The sequence below is a fragment of the Drosophila nasuta genome, chromosome X (assembly GCF_023558535.2).
Source record: "Drosophila nasuta strain 15112-1781.00 chromosome X, ASM2355853v1, whole genome shotgun sequence".
Lineage (NCBI taxonomy): Eukaryota > Metazoa > Arthropoda > Insecta > Diptera > Drosophilidae > Drosophila > Drosophila nasuta.
In genome coordinates, this window is record NC_083459.1 from 27,061,718 (window position 1) to 27,082,490 (window position 20,773).

Consider the following 20,773-nt stretch of genomic DNA (forward strand, 5'->3'; position numbering starts at 1 on the left):
TGTTTTCTACTAAAGAGATTTCATATTAATAAACTAATGCTGGACTATGTTTACTCCTTCGAAATTTCCCAACTCAGCAGCTCGTTTTTTTTTTTTTAATTTTCTATGCCAGATTTGATCTCATTCATATATTGTGGAACGTACCTCGCGACTCGTTATCAGCGGGAAATTCAACCATATATGTTACAAGAAACCAAAACAAAATACTCATATTGACGCAAGGAAAAAACAACAAAATGTGCACATCATGTTGTCCAGGTGACAGATAACGCAAAAGCAGCAGTAGCGAAAAAAACAGAAAAAAAAAACAAAATCTAGAAACTGTTCTTTTCCATTTCCCATTTCAAATGCGATAAACACACCACAAAAAAAGAAGATGAAAATATTTAAGGAAAGACAAAAACAAACAAATAGAAGTACCGTTCCCTGCTTCTTCTGCAGGTAGAAACTTGGCTAAAAAAACAGAAAAACAGAAAAACAAAAACAAATTAAGCAGAATTGAAGAAGTGAAGAACACGTGTGCGTCAGAGAGTCAACTCGCTGTTTTTTCCGCAAATGCGTTTCGCATATGGCATATGGCGCAATTTCAATGCCAACAATTCATAATGATGACATCTAATTTACTTCTTCGGCTTTTCACTAGACAAATAATAATAATACTAATACGAAATAGTAGAACATCTGCACAAGAAGAAGTAGAAAAGTTCTTAAAAATAGCAAAAGTTCTTCTTCCATTATATTTGTGCTTGAAAATCATTCTTAAATTTCAAATTGAATCCTTTTTGTTTTCTATTCTTCAATATGTTGTTGATGTTCTACACCAATCAACAGTTTGGACTCAAGCAAAAGCTGCTCGCTAATCATCTATCTATCAGTAATCACAAATTATGACTTCAACAATGATTCATCATTTATTCGAAATCCCTTTCAGTTAGTCACAAGTTTTTGCATTTGCTGCTGGCATAAATAATATTAATTTCATTTATTTATTTTATTGATTTCCAACGACGATATTCCCAAGATATCTATTCGAACCAAGAAGCGTTGTGTTTGCACTTTAGGCCTACACAGTTGCTCTCTAATGGAAAAGTACACACAGAGCAATCGCGCAACCTGAACAAAGAACCAGAATTTTACGCGTAAAGCCCAAAAAAATAAGTAGTATACAAAATATACAGCAAAAAAAAAAAAACGGCTCCAGTCGACGCGCCAAGAAATATTTTTGAAAAAAGCAGAGAGCAAAAAATTTAACCGAAACGAAGCAAATAATTGTCTGAAATTGTTTTCGCGTTTTTTTTGCAAACCAATCGAAAAAGACACAACCAAAAAAAAGGAAAACAAAAATAAAAAGTGATCAAATTAAAGATACTCTGTAGTAAACAGTAACAATTAAAAAATTTTTAGTTGAATGCTAAAGCGTAAAGCAATGAATTATGAGCAGTTTTATAAATTTGAATCTACGAAACATGATCTTAAAATGATCCTAAGATTGTGAAGTCCAGCAAATATTTAAAATATTCACGGAAATTAGTGAGAAATTCTATAGAAACAAAGAAATTTGTAAAGAAAGTCATTAAAACGATTACAAGAAAAGCTTAAAAATATATTTAACAAAAAAAAAACTATAGAAACAATGAAATTTATAAAGAAAGTCTTCTAGAAAAAGATCCTTAGCTTAAAAATATATAAAAAAAAATACCGTAAGACGATTGCAAGAAATCATTTTGTAGGAAAAGATTCTGAGCTTAAAAATATATTTAAAAAAGAAATAATACTAATTGCAAACAATAAATTTAGGAATGTATATTAAAACATTCTTTTTTATGAGTTGTTCCCATTTTGTGCAGATGTCTTCAAATAATAATTGAATAAAGGTCTATAAAATGTGGCTTTAAGACATAGAGGCATTCCCATATTTGTTTTCTATATTGTATACTAATCGAGTACACACATTTTGAGCAATCGATTATTGCGGGGTATGAGAAGTTCGTTGACGGCAAGAGAGTTTGTTGTTGTTGGCTTGTGTCGCGTCTCGGGCTCGGGTGCTTTTTGGTCGTCGATCGGTTCGTCGGGTCAGCCAAAAAGCTGCCTCCAAATAAGTATGCGGTCGGTAGGCGCGCTTAGCCAACGCACCAGCCCCAGCCCCAGCACCTGTCTCCCTGCCTGCCTCCCTGTAACGTTGTCTTGTCTCCCTTTTCGCGAAGTCAAGTGTTGTCTCCCTTGGCCGATCAATCGACTCGCCTACGTCTTTGGTCGCGCTCTTAAAATGGCCGAACGATCCGATTCGAGCCGAACGCATTGAAAACGTTACGCTCGCGCCACCTTCGCTTTGTTCGTGTTCCCGTTCCCGTTCCGATCGTTCGTCGTTGACTTCGTCGTCAATTGCCGACGTCACAGCGAGCGCTTCTCTGGCTATACATAGGGGCGCGCATTGCGGCAGGAGCTCAGTTCTTGCAGAGACTCTGTGCTGTCCAGACGTTCGTGTGACTACGACAAAAATAAAGCGAAGCGAAGCAGCAGCAGCAGCCTATCGAAATCACAACCAAAGACCGACCCCATCTCAATATTTTTGAGCATAAAATATATCAATATCGTATTTTTTTTTGTTGTATATTGCGTCTTTTATATGCTCCCTGATTCGCACCAAGTTGAAAACATTTTTTGGTGAAAAGTGCAAAATAACACATACAATATAAATATACATATATATTTTTTTTGTAAACTTGTTGTTGTTGTTGTTGTTGCAACGCCATAAACAATTCGCGCCGTGTGTGTGTGTTTAGAGAAGCGCGCGTGTAACTCTGTGAGAGTGTGAGAGTGTGTGTGCCGGAAAAGTTCTCAACACTTTTCCTTTCACTTTGTCTTATATTTTTTGTTTATTGTGATTTATTTACCTACGTCAAGATGACCACCAAAATGGCAATTAATGCTAAGGTAAGTGAAGCCAGCTAGCTTAATTACTTGCCATCCACTCTCTAAATTGAGAAAAAACCCAAAATTAGCGACTGTTATCAGTCAACAATGCAACAGTTGGTTCAACACAGAAAAGCAAGCGAAAATAAAACACCACTATTGATAATAATATAATGAATACGAAGGCAAACAATAAATATTGAAATGAACTTAAGCTAAAACAAAAAAGTAGAGAAACAAAAGAAATCTGCTTGCGAATCATCGAGTTAGCAACAGGCGAAAAAAAGCCAAACAACAAGAAGCTAAGTTTATCAGTAAACAGTTTTATATTTTGCTAGCTTTATTTCTTCCAAGTTTTGTTTTGAAAAAATGCTGGAATTTCTAAATTAACGATTCTTGAAGTTTTGTTTTGAGAAATTCTGGAATTTCGGAATAAACTAAGTACATATAAAAATTGCCAGTTGTGGCATAAATAGTTGATCGCGCAAGTGGGACGCTTTTGGTGATAGCAAACATAGAAAGTATTTTTTTTTAAAAGAGTACCATTTTATAAATAGTTTTTTTTTGGTGTGTTCAGTCGGTGACATGTGCTCGTGTCGAGTTTATTTATAAATGTTTAGACAACAAGCAAGCAAGTTGTTTATTGCAGTCTGGACGCTTATCGTGAGGATTTGCTTAACGATAAGGGAATCGGGAATTGGGAACTCGTGCCTCTAGGCCTATTGATAGCTCCATCAGTGTGTGTGTGTGTGTGTGTGTGTGTGTGTGCTTTAAAGTGACGTCGCAGACATACCGGCTCCGTCTCTGGGGTCACAAATCATGATGTCTAGAGTTTGTGCTTGAACTAGTTTTCGGATTCAATTCGTTATTCATTTTATTTTTTTTATTTTTTTCTTCTTTCGAATATTCGTGGCTGATGCAATGTGTGTCTTGAGTTTCTCAGTTATTTCATTTTCAACTTGTTTTTTTATTTAGTTTTGAATTCGGTTTTTTGGTTTCGGTTTTCCGGCATGAAGACACTGCGCACAATAATTTCATCATCATATTCAGAATGCCATAGACTTGATTGAAAATTCCGCTGATCAAGTGTTTTTGATAGACTCTTTGATTAGCGCATTTCGAATTAAATAATTGCCACCTAGTTCACAAGTCTATACTAAAAAATTGACCTCTTGCGTCTGAATGTAAATTAGTTTATGATGACGACGCTATTTTCAATCCGACGAGGGGAATAACTCAATTCCGTGTGCATGTAAACAGTCTACAAACGTCAACGTTGATGGCCCTTGAATACTCCACATAGAAATAGTATTCCTAGAAGGTGTGAAAATAGTGAAGAAATCGCGAAACATTGTGTCAAACACAATGGGAACAACATGTTCAAGTGTTGATCTAGAATTCCCTTCATTGAGTAGTTATATTTATAACAATTAAAACAGGAGTAATTCAATTTGCAGTTCTTTCCTCAACTATTGCATTCATAACATTTACATTTTTGCAGTTCAATCCCTCATCTAATACTGTCTTATCACAGCTGATTGAACCTCGAAAATATGTGTGAATTGATCCCACAAATTAGATGCTAATATGTGGAATTATTTACCTTTGTGGACTTTATGTAATTGGGCATTAACACTTGTCATTTGAACTGCATAAAGTCAGCTTGTGGCCTACATTAGCTTACATTTCTGCATTGAATAATGGGATAGGGGTAAGAAATCGAGGGAACTGAAGAATGGAAAGCGAAGAGCTCGGAGGCGTCTGTTTAGCGCATAGACAACGCGTCAGGTGCGCGAGTTCTAAGCAGAGGTTGTTGAACGACGTCCACAAACGAAATCCGAATCGGAATTGGATCTTTATACTATGCGTATATATAAATGTTGTAAACGGCGCACGCTGAAGTCTTCGATTTGTCGGTTTCGCCTTCGTCTTGTTTGCTAAATGCAAATGAGACTGAGACCGAGACTGAGACTTACAGTTCAGTTGGGAGTTCGCTTGTCTTTTTGGGGCCACAACGAATACTCGATTCACATGCAGCACAAATTCTCTGATATATATTGGTTTTCTTTCGGCTCTAAGTCAATTTGCATACAAGTGAATGGGAATGTTAATTGGTTAGCTTAAAAGTGAACCGACGAAATACAAGAAGGAAAAAAAAAATCAAAACAACAAGTGCCTATCAATTGAAATTGTTTGTGCCAGACTTGATTATGTGTATTTTTACAGATTTGTTGTTGTGTCTCTGGCTTAGAAACACGGCAGATAGATTAGAAAAGTTGTCTGGCTCCTCGACCTGTTCCGGCTGCTAGTTTTCAACGCAAATTAAAGCATTCTTTTGTGCTGTATTCAGAATTAAGCATTAAAGTATGCAATTGTTTTTATACTTAAGTTTGTTTTCGTAGTACACAAAAGTATGTTGAGTTTTTCCTTAAATTTAAACGTACTCCGGTTTTCACAAGTTGTTTGTGATCGTTTTGCTATCGGAACGTATCATTTCTTACAGCTAAAATAGCTGACTTGTGTTTTATATTCTATGGCGAGCAATTCTAACCGAGTGTTTATTCTTCTTCCCTTGCAGGATATTTTCCGCAACCAGCATCGTTTGATACGCTTCATCGAGCAATCGATTCGTTTGTGCAGCAACCAATCCCTCAAGACTGCCCAGCAGCAACAGCAGAAGGCATCCACGCCCGACTTTGAGATTACCGCATCGGTTAACACACAATACACACACGCACCGGAGCCGATCAAGCATGACAAGGATCTGGGACACATGTTCAAGGCATCACAGATGGCCGTCCGCTTGGCCACACCGCAACAGCTGCAACCGAAACCCGACAACGATGAGGAACTTGGCTTTGGCAAACTGTTCACGGATCACATGCTCAAGATCTACTATCACAAGAGCTTGGGCGGATGGCAGAAACCAGAGATTACGCCCCTAGAGAACCTGGTCATGCATCCGGCTGCCAAAGTGCTTCACTATGCCGTCGAGGTGAGTGCGTCAGTGCGTCAGCAGAAGCCACACGTGTGTGTCTGCTCGCTGCCTATCATCAATGATCAATTGGATCATGCTCGTCATCATCATTCGCATCATTATTCGCTTCATCATCATCTGATCTGATTAGCGCTGTTCCTTATCGAGACTGTTGTTGCCTGTCGTTGCAGCTGTTTGAGGGCATGAAAGCTTATCGCGGTGTCGATGGCAAAATCCGCATCTTCCGACCGGACATGAACATGAATCGCATGAATCTGGCCGCCCAGCGTTCCGGTCTGCCCACCTTTGAGGGCAAGGAATTCGTACAATGTCTCTCCCGTCTGCTCTCCATCGACTCCGAGTGGGTGCCACACACAGAAGCCGCCAGCCTTTACATTCGTCCCACCTTGATTGGCATAGATGTGAGTAGAAGCAAAATCAACATCTCTGGCCATTTCTAAACTAATCTGTTCTGTTGTTTTTTTGCAGCCCACGTTGGGTGTGGCCTCCTCAGACTCGGCGCTACTCTACTCCATACTCAGCCCAGTGGGCAGCTACTTTAAGACTGGCAGCAATGGCGCCGTCTCCCTGCTTGCCGATCCCTCCTACACTCGTGCCTGGCCCGGCGGCGTTGGCAATCGCAAAATGGGCTCCAACTATGCACCCACCATCAATGTACAAAAGGAGGCCGCTGCTCGTGGCCTGCAACAGGTGCTCTGGCTTTATGGCGAGGATCACCAGCTCACCGAAGTGGGCACCATGAACATATTCATGTTCTACGTCAACGATCAAGGAGGTAAGTTGTTGCTTAACTCCTTACTTTTCAACATTTTTACTCACATCTGCTTAATTTACAGAACAAGAACTGATTACACCACCGCTAAATGGTCTCATTCTGCCGGGCATCACTCGCGACTCCATTCTGGCCATGACTCGCCAGTGGGGCAAATTCAAGGTGCGCGAAGCCACCTTCACCATGCCCATGGTCTCTGAGCTGCTCAACCAAGGACGCGTAAGTTGTTGAAGCACTTGATTATCATACGGAAAACTAATTTCTGACTACATTTCTTGCAGTTATTGGAGCTGTTCGGCACTGGCACCGCCTGTGTGGTTAGTCCCATCAATCGCATCAACTATTTGGGCCAGGATCTCTATATTCCCACCATGGAGCAGGAGAAGCCCGTTCATGAGCTGATTCGCGAAACGTTGACCGACATTCAGTACGGCAAAGTGGATCATCCCTGGTCGGTGGTCATTGACTAAGCATCCAACTTGTGCCGCACTTGTGTATTAGTAGGTTATAGTTTTTAGAGAAGAGGAAAGGAGTGTCAGAAGTGGAAGAATTGAGAGGAGAGTTTCTGGGTTGAAAAATGTGCTCGAATTTTTTGTTTGTTGCATTTAAATGAATGTTTGCACAACATTCGAACTATACGTAAAACACACATATACTAAAAGCTATATATATATTTATGTATAGAGCTGCTTACCTAATTAGCTATAAGTTAAGGGCCGGGCTTTGCACCCATGCTATATAGTTACTATATACATTTACCTATCTATATACGATATTGATATCTAATTTCTATTTATTTATATTCGATGTTTTTTTTTTTTTGATGATCACTTTTTTTTATTGTTTCGTTTCGTTTTTGATTTATGAGAAATTTACTTAATTCAATTCAAATCAGATCAGAGACGTGGATTTCATAAAATTTATGAATAACTTTTGCACGCTTTTACTTCCAATTAGCAAAACGAAAAATATTGAAACAACAACAAAATCTATCAAACAAAATTCTTTAAAGAAAACCTAAAAATAATTTAATTGCTAACCAAAGTCTTAAGTTCAGGAACTGCCCAAGCAAGAGCAGATCTAAAAATCAAAAACAACAAAAAAAAAATTTAAAAAACATTCAAAAAAATTACAAAAAAAAAAAACGCACACACAAAACAAAAATAATTTTGGAAACGTACCGGAGGCAAATGCATTTATTAGTCAGTAAGTTGCCAGAGTCGAGTCCAAGTTAACAAAAATTTGCTAAGACACATTTCTGGAATATTTGTTTTTTCATGAATGTTTGTTGGAGGTAAAAGTAGCCAGGAGAGCTGCAGAGTAAGCTGTGACTAAACTATTGTGTATGTATGTACATAGATGTTAGACAAATTATGAATTATGTATGTATACGATCATTAAATTTAATTATATTATTGAAGTGAATTGAAGAAATAAAAAAACCAAAAAAAACAAATACAAAACACGCCCAAAGCGACAAAAACAAAAGCAGTTATGTTCTTAATGTTTGCAAATTTTATAATACATAATAGATTGTTACATCTTTGGAAGGCACAGATATTCAATTCAAACAGCTTTCGTCAGAGGTCACTCAAAAAAAATGGAATGCAGTTTAAATTTCCATGCCTGAAATACATTGGAATATTATGAGAGAAAAAATAAACTGCAAAAAATGTCAGCCCAAAAGTATGCCACGAAATGTTAAGCACAAACAGTGCCTCTAAAACTGTTCACGATGTCAAACAGCTTCTGTCAGCTAGCAGCAAAGTTGATCGCACCCTGAAAGTATGTCACAAAATATGAACCAGTCGCTCTAAAACTGTAGCACTTAGTGCAGCCACTTGCTGCTGGTTTCTGTTCGCCTGGTATTTCACCTGGAAATTTGGCTGTTTGACAGCTCGCGCTGACGTGTGGCGTGTATGATGATTATGATTTACAACCTAATTACGATGTATGGACACATGTGTGACTACATATATATTTACATATGGATACATACATATTTATGATGTGTGTGTGTGTGTATGTATGTATGTGTTAGTTGGTCCGCATTTGTTGAGCTAGGGACAAATTAAAGAGCCAAGCACTAGGCGAACATAAATCAGCAGCAAGCGAGAAATGTGTTTGAGCCGCATCAAAAATGGATTGAGTGGAATATCTTCGAGTGCGAGCTTAAGCTTTGAGTTCCTTTGGCCTCCCTAAAGTATGCAACAGTTTTTGGGTTTTGAGTGGGTTTCCATGTATATTGTGCAGCCTAAAAGTATGCCGCAGTTTATGAATTTGTGATGCCTTTTAATAGAAATTGAGCTAACTAAAAGTATGCCACAGCTTTTACAATAAATGAAACGAGGCAAATGCGTAAACAAATATATTTTTGTCGAGTCTGAACAGCATCTGTGTGCACGGAATTAGATGAATCAACGAATGGTAAATTCAAACGATCGCTTAAGTCGTGTGAGTGTTGTGCTTGTCATCGTCATGCAAGCTGCAAGCGGGCAAACCAAATGTCTGACGCTCCGCATGCGACAACTTGCAGGGACGCACCTCTTCGATGATGTCCCTGGCCTGGGCGTGCAGCACACGCATTCGCTCCTCATCGACACGTCGCTCCATCTCCAGCTCCATGTCCTGCAGCGCCTTCATGATCATGCGCTCCTCCTCAACAGCGGCGGCACGCAGTCGCATATTGGACACCATGTCGCTGGCAATGGCGTCGTAGCTGGCCTTATTTATGGCACGACTGGCAGCCTCTCGATCGGCAGCCTGTTGATACTGTCGCTCCATGAAACTGGTCGCGTCGCGTGTGATTTGGCCGAGTTTGGCATCCTTTTCGGCATAGAAACGATGCTCCTTGCACTGATTGATCAGATCGATGGCAACTTGTTGCTTCCGTTCGTGACGCTTCTGCACCTCCTGATGGGCACGCTTCTTCTCGCGTGCCTTTCGCTCACACACAAGTATGTCGGCAATCATATTTTCATGGGCAACCTGTTGGTTGTGCTTCTCGTACAGCTGCTGTCCCAGATCGTCGCTAATCAGGCGACGCCGCTCAATGCTATCGGCACGTCGCTGCATCTCTTGACGCACAAAGCTGGCTGTCACCGGTCCCATGGCCTCCAGCACAATGACATCCAGTTTGTGGGCTTCTGCGGGTTTCCTGTCGCGTAAATTGCGATTCAACGTCGAGTACTCATCGAGCATTCGCTTCAATTCAATGCGCTTTGCGTGACGCCATTCAAGTTCCTGCCGCAAATCGGCGGCATATGCCAACTCATCATTCTGACGCTTCTGTCTGCCCTCCTCACGTTCCGTAAACTGTTTCTCCTCCCGTTCGGATCTTATTTTGCGTATCTGTTGCACCAGCTGTTGACTGTAATCACGTGCCTTTCGCTGCACAGCTTGCTGCTCGGCCAGCTTCTCCTTGTGGATCTTCTCCTGTGCCGCTTGCGCTTCTTTGCGCTCCCGCTCCCGCTCGTTGCCCATTGTCTTGACGTTCTCGTTGCGTCGCTTCACCACACTCAACGTTGTCTTCGCCCGATCGATCTCCGTCTGCAGGTCACGCAATCTCTGCGAATTCACGTTCAGCTGCTGGCGTCGCATCGCCTCGGCGAACTCACGACGATTCTGCTCGGCCATCGTTTGGGCAATCATGGCCGATTGACGCTCTCGCTCCTGTATCGGATGATAGTTACGATTGCGATCATCGGCTATTTGCTGCACCTGATATTTCACCTCCCGATAAAGGCGATTCGTCGAAGGCGATGTCGCCAGCACCAAAGGCGAGGCATCAAGCGCCTCCATATCACGTTTTCGTTTTGTTTCCGGCAAGCGCTTCATGCGTCCCAACATATCATCCAGCGGCTCCTGCGGCACGGTGGCAAACAGCGAGACGCGTGGATCATCCCAGGCACCATATTGAATGCGCGCTGGTTCCACATGTTGACGACGTCCTCGACCAGACATTGTGTGTGTGTGTGTGTAAAGTGTGTTGTCTAGAATTGAATAAAAATGTTAATCGGGAACTCTCGAATGAATAAAAATGTTAATCGGAAACTCTCAAATGCAATGCAAACCAGTTGCTTAAGTCGCGTTGCGAAAATCGTTTTTACGGTTTATGTTTTGTGTGTGTTTTTTTGTTATGTATTAATTCCTTCTCGAATCATCTGAACTAATTTCCAAGTTGTGTGTGTGTTTGACTGAAACTGAACGAAAAGTGCCGATAAATTAAGCATCTCTCTCGTTTGTCTCGAACCCATTTGACGCCTGCTGCCAGGGTAAATTGATAGCTAAAATAAATGGAATAATTAGTTTTCAAAACTGAAACTGTGTCTCTCCTTCGTCTTGAATCCATTTGACATTTGCTACTTGGTAAAATTAATCCTAAAATGAAAAGAAGTATGAAAATCATTTCGAACAATTTACAATTTATACTTATAGTACAACTCAGCTGCGTTTCGACATGCGTATACGTAATATTTAGGTACAAAAACTTAAACAGTCTCTCTCTTAAGCGACTCCAATCCAGAGTAAATTGATAGCTAAACTAAAAGGAAAAAATCAGTTACAAAAACTGAAACAGTCTCTCTTATTTATCTCGAATCTCTTTGGCATTTGCTGCTTGGATAAATTTAATCCTAAAATAAATGAAAAGAAGTTAGAAAATCATTTTGAAACTTAAACAATTTATACTTACAACTTAGCTGCGTCTCGACATGCGTATACGTAATATTTAGTGCAAACATTTTTGTTGATTTTCTGGATGTTTATTTTAATTTTCATAATTATTGTTATTATACCATTTGTTTTATTACTCTTAACAATTATTGCAATTTCATTGTTTGTTACATTTTCAATGCATTTTGCGTTGCCTTTTTTCCATTTTCCATTTTCTGTTTTCCATTTGGTTTAAAATGAGCAAAATTAACAAAGTTAATAAAAACGTTTTTACTAATTTTTCATTTTGCTTTGTTTATAATCGTTTTAAAATGTTGAAACTGTTTGCTGTTGTTGTTGTTTGTGGTCATTATTGTTGTGTGTGTGTGTGTTAATTTCAATTCGAAAGAGTACAAAAATCGAGTGTATTTCGAAAAAAAGAATTTTAACTTGGTAATCAGATTGATTTCTTGAATATATCATTTTGCTTTCACTTTTGTTCTTGTTGTTTGCAATTTGAGAATATGATTTTTTTTTGTATATTTGATCTTTGAAATGTGCGGCTTATTAATTTCTTTTCTGCATTTAGTTAAGTTAATTGGTTTTTTGTTTTTTTTTTTTCGTGAGCATTTTTGCTATGTTGTTGTGGCTTGTTATTGTTTGTTTTCTTGATAAACTTGTTGTTAAAAATTCTTTTGTACATTTTTTTGTTTTGTGTTTTTTTTTGCTTCAATTCAATTCAACAATTATTTTTTTTTTGTTGGGGATTTTTTGTTTTGTTTTATCGTTTAACAATAAACTTAATATGTTTATAAATTAAAAACGTCTTACAAATTAATAAACACATATTATATAAAATTGCATTTGTCCAAAAGTTTGTTTGTTTTGCATTTTCATTTCTTGTTATTGATTTGATTAGATAGAGATAGCGAGAGTGAAGGTGTATGTGTTAGAGAAAGAGAGATAGAGAGAGAGAGAGAGAGAGAGAGCGAAAGTGTTTTTCATGTTCTCAACAAATTTTGTATAATCGTCTATTATCATTCATGCATTAATAATTATTTGATTTTGTTGTTACAATTGTGTTTTGTTTTTTTTTGTTTGTTTTTGGTTTTTTCAATGCCATTTTGCGGCTGAGCTTTAACAACAGTCGTCGATTTTCGATCGTATTCGTTAATTATGTGTGTGTGTGTGTTTGTGGTTGCATTTGGGATTTGTTTCTCATAGATTATATAAACAAATTTAACATTATGCTCATTAGTTGGATTTGATTAAATATAATTGTATTATTGATTGCAATTAACATTTATGTTCTTGTATTTTACTCTCTATAAATATCATTTGTTTAGTGAATTTACTTTGCCCATCTCTTTCGTTTCCTTTTCCTATATATATACTATATATATTTAATTGTTTTGTCATTTATTGTTTGCTAAATAAATCAATTGCATGCCATTTTCATTCTCATATTCGTTTTTCGTACTTCATTTGGATTTTCTTTTACTTTTTCGTTTAACTATAAATTTGGTTGATGTAAAATTTGTGTCTTGTTCTTTCTATAAATTTGGTTGTTAATCTCTAAAAAATACACAGTTTATATATGTATATGTAATGTGTATATTTTTGTTTTGCCACTCTATATCATAATGTAGTTAAAAACTGAAAATGCCTGCATTTCATAATTTTTGCATAATAAGATTTAAAATCGAAAGCAAACTGATTTTTTTTATCTCTCTCTTTGGCTTTCTACGACTTAATCGTTAACTAAAATATATATTACTATCATAATAATAATCATATTGATAATGATTTCTAATTAATTAATGATCTATATAAAACTGCAACGATTAAAAGCAGAGTTAGCGCAACGGCAAGCCGCAGCATAAATACATCTAAATATGTTAGATACAAATATTGACTCGATTTGGGTTAACTTAAAGACAGACCAGGACATAACAGAAAACATTAAACTAATTAAGACTACGTCAATAAATAAGATTTCAAATGCAGTTGATTCATTTGTTTAAGGCTATCCGAAAAGTTATTTAACTGCTGCTGCTTCTGTTGATTTCTCAGTTTTGTAAACTATACAATTTAAAATTGAAAATTTTTTTTGGTTGGCTCGCTTTGGTAGCCTCACTAGCAACGCTTTAGATTGGTATTTATTTTGGTTTTAGTTGGTTTTAGGAGTTGTGTTTTTTTTTCTGTTTGCAATTCTGGCTGTGTGTTTCACTTTCCATTTTCCACCACTTTCTTATGCCTTAAACAATTGGGGAAATTCGTTGGCGATTTCGCGCACTAACTGCTGATCGGATGCACTGCATTCGGTCTCCTCGCAAAAGATGCGCGTAAAGATCTTCATGAGATCGTGCTTGCGATGCTGATGCTCCTGATAGTTTGTGTTGCGCAAAATGCGACGACACAGCTCCAAATAGCACGGACGTAACTAACACATAAATTGTTAGTAAAAAAGTAATATATAATATATATTATACATTATTACTTACCACATTGCCCGCATCCAGATCGGAGAGTTGACGCACCACAATATCGATGAGCACCTTAATATCGTTTGTATAAAACATGCCAGCCGTATCCGGATGACTGAAGATGTCAATAAACATGCGCAGCACCGTGTTCATGTGCTCATTGTGATGCTTCAGCAGTCGCGTTGGATCATCTAAGTCAAATTCAAATCATTCACTTTTAGTAAAAGTAATCACAACATAAAGTACAAATTGTTTGGCTTTACCTTCTCGATTGAGCAGCAACAAGAGCTTCTCGGTGAACACTTTGGCTGTGGGCAGATTCTGCATGGCTTCGATGATCACATTCACCGCATGCTCGCTAAATTGTTGATTGAATGCCAGTATCAGAGCGATCACCATATCAACCAGTACCTCCGGGTTGTTGCCCTCGACAATTTCCAGCAAAAAGCTGGCAAAGTGCACGCCCAAATAATCTGCAAAAGTTAAGTACAAATTATTAGATATATAAGTGAATAAAATAGTTGAAAATGTACTAATCTATCTGCAAAGTTTTTAGTAATACAAGCAACACTTTATGATTACATTATATATGGGAAATTCTCTGACGAAAATATCGCATGCGACAATATTTAACGTGGAAAAACATATAACAAAACATGTTTTTATTTTGAGTAAAAATAAATCTTATAGCTCTTGATTAGCACTTTTATCGAAGTAAGTATCGAAATGAACGCAAACCAAACAAATAATGAATTTATGTATTTTATAGTAAAACAAAAAAAATATCTAAAATCAATCTTAGCTCTAAATAAAAGTGTTAATCCACAGCTATAACAATACCCTTTTCTTGTTTTTAAAGTATTTCAGTTTATGTTTTTTTCACTGTAAATATTACGCGACAAATTTCGTCTGTGAATTGCCCATATACAAATTTTTAACTTTAAAGTTAAACAACTAAATTCAGAGCTATGTACGTATTACGTTAACAATTTGAGAATCGCAGAGAAGGAAAGTTCAGAATTTACTGACAAACAAAAGCTAAGAGCTACAACACTACTTTTAATGCTTGCCAAACTTGCAATAAATGTTTTAATATCGTTAAAGTGCGATATTTGTAAGTAGATTAAAGCAAATTATGATAGTTTAGCAAGTCAATGCATAAGAAGTTTGTCAAGACAAACAAATTAGTTGATTCTATTCCAAATTAAATGAAATGTCACAAAATGTAATTTGCTCACCTTGATGATTCACAGGCATCAGCTGGCCCAGCGAGAATATTATGGTTAGCATCTTGACCAGCTGCTTAAACCGATCCAGATTGGCAAAGTGTGCCTTCATGTCTTCGACCTTAAGAAATTTGAAATTTTGACCACAAATTAGATCACTTTGCTAAGTAAATATATATGAATAAAAAGTGCAACTTACAATCTCGAGTGGCAGCACTGAAGTTAGCAGAATGTCGACGATAATGTGATCAAGATGACAGGCAGCTGTGAAGGTCTGAAGCAGGAGGCGTTTGATGGACCAGCGTGTCTCCATCTGATAGTACTGCACCAGATTGATGAACATCTGATACTGATCGCACGACATCTCATAGCAACTGATGTTCTCATCCGCATTGTTCTGTCCAGCACAAGAAGACAGAGAAGAGAATAAACAAAGTCAGTAAAAGGTAAATAAGCTTAATTTGTTTAACGGCCAAAACTGATATTATAAAGATAGAAGAAGCAATACCACATTTCTGTGTATTTCTATGTTTCGATCTTGTGTTTCAGTTATTTGAGTAAACAATGCCACTAAATGCGTTACGTTCTTGTGTTACCCTTAAGTGGGTAAATTTGGACACTAAGTGTTCTTTAGAAGTGGCCGTTAAGCGCAAGGGTTGTGATGTGCAATTCTTTTTATATTGTGACAGTTAAGTGAGTAAGCCTTGTCACTAAGTGCATTTTAGGAGTGGCCGCTAAGTGCGAAATAACTAATATGTAATTCTAACCCTATTGTCTTACCCTTAAGTAAACTTTGCCACTAAGTGCATTTCAGATGTGGTCGCTAAGTGTAAAATTTAGGATGTGCAGTTCTAACGCTTTTAAGTGACAGTTAAGTGAGTAAGCCTTGTCACTAAGTTCATTTTAGGAGCGACCGCTAAGTGGGAAATTACTAATGTGCAATTCTAACTCTCTTGTCTGACCCTTAAGTAAATAAACTTTGCCACTAAGTGCATTTCAGATGTGGCCGTTTAGTGCAAAAGTTATGATGTAGCTTCACTCACCAGTATTTCGACAAGTTCCTCAAGAAACTGTATAATATCCTCCTCGTCTTCGTAGAGCATCCAAGTACGTTGCTCCGTATCGTTCTTGCAATCGGCCAACTGGTTAAACAAATACTGCAAACGCTTCGCATCGTGTGTGATGCCCAGCAGCTCCTTGGGCGTCGGCACTTTGCCGGTAACATGGACAGCAACTGCCTCCAGATACGGATTGATGGCGCCATTGTACAACTGCTCCAGGCTGGTCAACACAACACGCAATGCCTCGCACGACAAATCGAAACTGAGATTCGTATTCCGACGCAGCGCATCGACAATTTGATAGACATCCGATGACTCCACCTTCAGCTGTCCTCGGCCATTGCTCGATGATGAGGCTGCCGCTGTTCCCGCTGCTGCAGCAGCTGCGAGACGATGCGATGGCGATGGACTCTCAATGCTGTCGTCCAGCGCTTGACTGTTGTCGGCACTATTGATGGCCGGATTTGTGCAACCATTGCAGCCATCATCATCGACATCGACATCATCATCCTCATCGCTCGCCTCATCCGATTTATCCTCCGCTCCCTGGCTGAGACTCAGACTCTGTGGCTCAGCATGCGATGGTTTGCGCGTCGATGACGACGCCGTCGCCGCTGCTGCCGACGATGAAGCAGCCGACGATGATTTGGCCGCTGCTGCTGAATTGCCATTGGCTGGCGTTGCCGAATTTGACGCAGTCGCAACACCGTTGGCCGCACTCAGTTGACTGGTCTCCTTGTATGTGGTGACCACATCTTCACTGGTCGTCGTTGTCGTTGTGGTTGTCTCCGATGGCTCCGAGGTGATGCTATTATCCTGTGCCATCTCCGAGGCTGTGACTTTCTGTGCTGCTGCTGCCGCCGCCGCTGCAGCTGCTGCTGCGGTTGCCGCTGCTGCTGCTGTTGATGTGCTGGCCACCTGAGGAGGAGCTGGCAGCGGCTGTTGCTGCTGCTGCTGCAGCTGTTGCTGCGGTGTCTGTATGGTGCAACTGCTGCTCTGCAGCTGCATGCTGCCCATGCTGGGCGATTCGGGCATGGCATGCGGCACACTAACGCCCACCGCTGGACTCGACATGCTCTTCTTGCTCATGTCCAGACGCTTTGTGGCAGGCGGACTGTTCTGTTGCGATTGCAACGCATGTTGCTGCTGCTGTTGGTGCTGCAACTGTTGCTGGTGCGAAGAGTGTGGATGCGAGTGTGAATGACGATGCGAATGACTGTGACTACCACTCAGCTGCTTGTCGCTGTAGCTGTGCGAATAGGACAACGATGAGTCTCCGTCACGTTCCGAACTCTCCTGTAAAAAGGGATATCAATTGAATGCACTTAAAACTGATTAAAAAGTTGTGTATGCATACGGCATAGAGACGCTCCATGGTGTGCTTCTTTTCGCGCAGACGGTCGAGCAGTTCGTCCTTGGACATAATGCCATTGATCTCCGGATCCGTGCACTTTTCCAGCGATTCAATCGATGAGTTGAGAAAACTGATGAGAAAATCATGCTCCACCTGCACAAATCGATTAGTTGCAAACTCTTTTTCAAACTCATTTTTTGTTTTTGCCTTTTAAGCACTCACCTTAATCTTCATTACGTAATTGGATGGCACAAAGCCAATGTTGCCCTTCATGCTAACCACTTGCCACCAATTACGTTGGCGTGCCGATGTCTGATATAGTATAAAATATTCGCCCTCATCGAAACTGATCGTTTTGGGATAGACCGCTTGGAAATCGTATAGTGCCTTGAGCATCTCGATGCCGTTGCCCGATGAGGTATCGATAGCACCTGCACCTCCACCTCCACTTCCAATTCCACTTCCACCAACGCCAGCTCCAAGCTCACTTGACGTCGACGCCGCTGCTGCTGCAGTCGATGATGCTGTTGTCCCTACTGCTGTTGCTGTTGTTGTTGCTGTTGCTGTAGGCGATGCTGGCGCTGCTGCTGCTGTAACGTAAGCACAAATAAGTGTGACCCTTTGCTTGATTAAATCTCTCTTTTAAAGCTTGTAATTATAGTGTTGTAAAAGGGGCGTGAACAGCACACACACATAAGCACAATTGCACACACACACTCACACACACACGCGGGGCAAACAAATGCCGCAGCGAAGCGAATTCTTCTTTTCTTTAGTGTTTTTTTTTTTTGTTTCTTTCTTTCTTTTATTATTTTGTGCCCTGTGCTTAAGGCCCTTCCTGGCAGCCAGGCGCTAAAAAGTTCACTGCCGAGGGCCCCAAAACTGCTGACTGTTGGCATGCCTGGTCACACACACACACACACACACACTGAGAAAGTGAGAGAGCGAGGCGAGTGAGTGTGAGAGCGCATATAGAAGAAAGGAATGACGCCTGCAGCAAAGGCAAAAATTACAATAGAGCGCGCACAGGAAAAATGCAATTTTCATATTTCTCTTCTATTTTTTTTTGTTTTACAGCATTTGCATACATTGTTTTTGCCATTCACACACACACACACACTTACAGAGGCTTCGCTAAAAGCTTCTGTCGCTTTGTCGCTGAAAATAACAAAAGAAAGGCAAAGGCAACGCGACAACGACAACGACAACGACAATGTTTCAAAACAGGACGTCGTATCACTTGTGCGCGCTCTCACGCGCCCCATTCACTCACTCTCTCTCTTTTTCGTTCTGTCTTCCTCGTTCACTCACTCTCTTCCTAATTTGCTCTCTTCGTTGTTTTTTTTTTGTATCTAACTAATTCAACCGTCAATTGCTGCTACTGCGGCGACCATTGTCACCTGCACTCACCCACACACTCACACACACAATCACACACTTACACAAGTGCAGTGTGCATGAGTGTGTGCAAATTTGTCGAAAAAGTTAAACAACCCACTTACCCATATTTTTTTGTAGCACACACTGTTTTTGTCTTTCCACTTGTTTATGTCTCTGTCTGTGAGCAAAGCGCGCTTGGCTGTGTGTATGCGTGTGTGTGTGTGTGCAGTCCGACTTTCGTATTGTGCTTTTTACGCCTGTTCCAGTTTTGTCGTTTTGCCGTTAACCAAGGACGTTTACGTTACGTTTATTCCGACTGTTTTTGTCTCTTGTCTTTACGCCACTTGGCAACACTGTCTGCTGCTTCTGCTTCTATTGTTGTTGTTGTTGTTGCTGCTGATGGGCGTTGTTTATTGTTGTCGAAGATGATGATGTTGTTGTTGTTGTAGTTGTTGTGTTTGCGGTTGCTCGCCTTGCCAGGAATTGTCGTGCAACGTCTTTTGTATGCGACAGCGAAACTTCTTTATTGCTATCGCTTTGGGCGTGTTTCGCTATTTCTCATAAATATCCGCATACATAAATACGTATGTATGTATGTATCTATATACACATATTTACATACATACATACATATGTATGTATGATGCAGTTGTCGTTTATTTATCACTTGTTGTTGCCTGCCCTGAAGCGCCTGCAAGAAGAACGAACAAGCACTAATTTAATACACACACACGCACGCACTCTCACTCACACCCACTTTGTCACACCCAACTTTGATTTAATGGAATTGCAATATTTGACGTTTTTCATTTCGCAGTTCCGTGTATCTCTAATGATGCTCTCATTTTATGCTTTACATTGCTCGCACACACACAAACACGTCTCATATACAATCGTGATGCTAAAACACGGAAGCGTTAATGCAAAGGACTCAACACAGAGCATTGCTTGTATGTATGTATGTCTGTAGGTGTGTGTACATCTACTCCACCCAAGCGCACTCACACACGTACACACACATACACGTCGGCGCACTTGACGGTGTAACGGTATTTTTCATGTTTGTTTTGCTCGAAAAGCGGTATGTGAAGCACAACACAAATTACAAACAAACATACACACACACAAACATCGATATGTATGCGTGTGTGTGTGAATGCAATGAGTCAAACTAAATGCGATTCTTAAATGCCAAAATGTGACTTTTAATATGATAAATGCACTTGCCGCAAACACGTGCACATACAATATAAAGATAGCTCTTCCTTATTATTTAATCAATTGTTTTGACTGAATTAAATTGCATACTTAAACTCATTGCACGCCGCACTCTGTCGAACATCCATCACTCACTTAGCCAAATGTCAAATATTGTATGCACCGTTTAGCCATTGAATATAACCAAAAATTAAAAAAGAAAACACTTGATGAACACAATTTATCGTCCGAAAATAAAAAAAGAATATATGTATGTATTTTAATATTGAATCTTAATGAGGCTCAATATGTAAACAAAAAGAGACTACAGCGTCGCAACTTTGCAGAAAGTTTCAACAAACTTTAAAAAGCTTGCGATGTGAGCTTTTTATTAACAGCTGTGATTGGGATGTGGGATATACCAAAAACACAAGCGATTATTGCCGCTGGTTACACTTCATGTGGTATATTGGTATATTTTAGCTATGACAAGGCACGTAATTTAAAAGTAGACAGCGATTGCTTTTATGACGATCGTTATTTCAAATGTGTGTGTACAATAAAAATGCATTAGGAAACGTTTGCTGCACATTGTTCATTTTATTTGCAATTTTTCTTGTTGTGTTTGGTATACATATGTAGTTAATAATATGCACTTGATGTCAACAAAATACTGTTACACGCTCATGGCCAGGGCTGGCAAATCAACATGAATCAAATTCAAACATACATT

The 20,773-nt window shown here is 39.4% G+C and overlaps 3 protein-coding genes across 8 annotated transcripts; 1 reads left to right on the top strand and 2 right to left on the bottom strand.

Annotated features, from left to right (window-relative positions):
- Window positions 1-2,447: 2,447 nt before the first annotated feature.
- On the top strand, window positions 2,448-7,874 carry LOC132797411 (branched-chain-amino-acid aminotransferase, cytosolic). The gene is made up of 6 exons (XM_060809182.1): window positions 2,448-2,934; window positions 5,492-5,908; window positions 6,082-6,312; window positions 6,380-6,686; window positions 6,748-6,902; window positions 6,965-7,874. Exons 1-6 carry the CDS (start codon window positions 2,905-2,907, stop codon window positions 7,151-7,153), a joined length of 1,329 nt encoding a protein of 442 aa, XP_060665165.1. The 5' UTR covers window positions 2,448-2,904; the 3' UTR covers window positions 7,154-7,874.
- A 1,164-nt stretch (window positions 7,875-9,038) lies between these two features.
- Window positions 9,039-10,896, bottom strand: LOC132797410 (trichohyalin). Its single transcript, XM_060809180.1, has 2 exons — window positions 10,757-10,896; window positions 9,039-10,675 (listed from the first exon to the last, which is right to left on the bottom strand). Exon 2 carries the CDS (start codon window positions 10,644-10,646, stop codon window positions 9,129-9,131), a length of 1,518 nt encoding a protein of 505 aa, XP_060665163.1. The 5' UTR covers window positions 10,647-10,675; window positions 10,757-10,896; the 3' UTR covers window positions 9,039-9,128.
- Window positions 10,897-11,376: 480 nt separating this feature from the next.
- On the bottom strand, window positions 11,377-20,405 carry LOC132797403 (NCK-interacting protein with SH3 domain). Of its 6 annotated transcripts, none has more exons than XM_060809173.1 (10): window positions 20,152-20,403; window positions 18,966-19,534; window positions 17,686-18,050; window positions 17,467-17,616; window positions 16,092-17,405; window positions 15,248-15,445; window positions 15,061-15,169; window positions 14,086-14,295; window positions 13,841-14,013; window positions 11,377-13,779 (listed from the first exon to the last, which is right to left on the bottom strand). In XM_060809173.1, exons 2-10 carry the CDS (start codon window positions 18,967-18,969, stop codon window positions 13,588-13,590), a joined length of 2,715 nt encoding a protein of 904 aa, XP_060665156.1. In that variant the 5' UTR covers window positions 18,970-19,534; window positions 20,152-20,403; the 3' UTR covers window positions 11,377-13,587. The 6 variants fall into 6 exon arrangements, with proteins under 6 accessions (XP_060665156.1, XP_060665155.1, XP_060665153.1 ...); XM_060809172.1 differs by having other exon boundaries at window positions 17,686-18,053; XM_060809170.1 differs by lacking the exon at window positions 18,966-19,534 and having other exon boundaries at window positions 17,686-18,053; window positions 20,152-20,405.
- Between the last annotated feature and the right edge of the window lie 368 nt (window positions 20,406-20,773).

What these genes read in the sequence shown, in the direction of transcription:
- LOC132797411 (XM_060809182.1), top strand. Translation starts at nt 2,905, where the DNA reads ATGACCACCAAAATGGCAATTAATGCTAAG. An exon ending in TGCTTCACTATGCCGTCGAG is followed by an intron (nt 5,909 to 6,081) that starts GTGAGTGCGTCA and finishes CTGTCGTTGCAG; the next exon opens with CTGTTTGAGGGCATGAAAGC. An exon ending in AGCTGCTCAACCAAGGACGC is followed by an intron (nt 6,903 to 6,964) that starts GTAAGTTGTTGA and finishes CATTTCTTGCAG; the next exon opens with TTATTGGAGCTGTTCGGCAC.
- LOC132797410 (XM_060809180.1), bottom strand. Translation starts at nt 10,646, where the DNA reads ATGTCTGGTCGAGGACGTCGTCAACATGTGGAACCAGCGCGCATTCAA.
- LOC132797403 (XM_060809167.1), bottom strand. Translation starts at nt 18,362, where the DNA reads ATGCCAACAGTCAGCAGTTTTGGGGCCCTCGGCAGTGAACTTTTTAGC. An exon ending in CAGTGCTGCCACTCGAGATT is followed by an intron (nt 15,170 to 15,247) that starts GTAAGTTGCACT and finishes AAATTTCTTAAG; the next exon opens with GTCGAAGACATGAAGGCACA. An exon ending in GATGCCTGTGAATCATCAAG is followed by an intron (nt 14,296 to 15,060) that starts GTGAGCAAATTA and finishes TAACTTTTGCAG; the next exon opens with ATTATTTGGGCGTGCACTTT.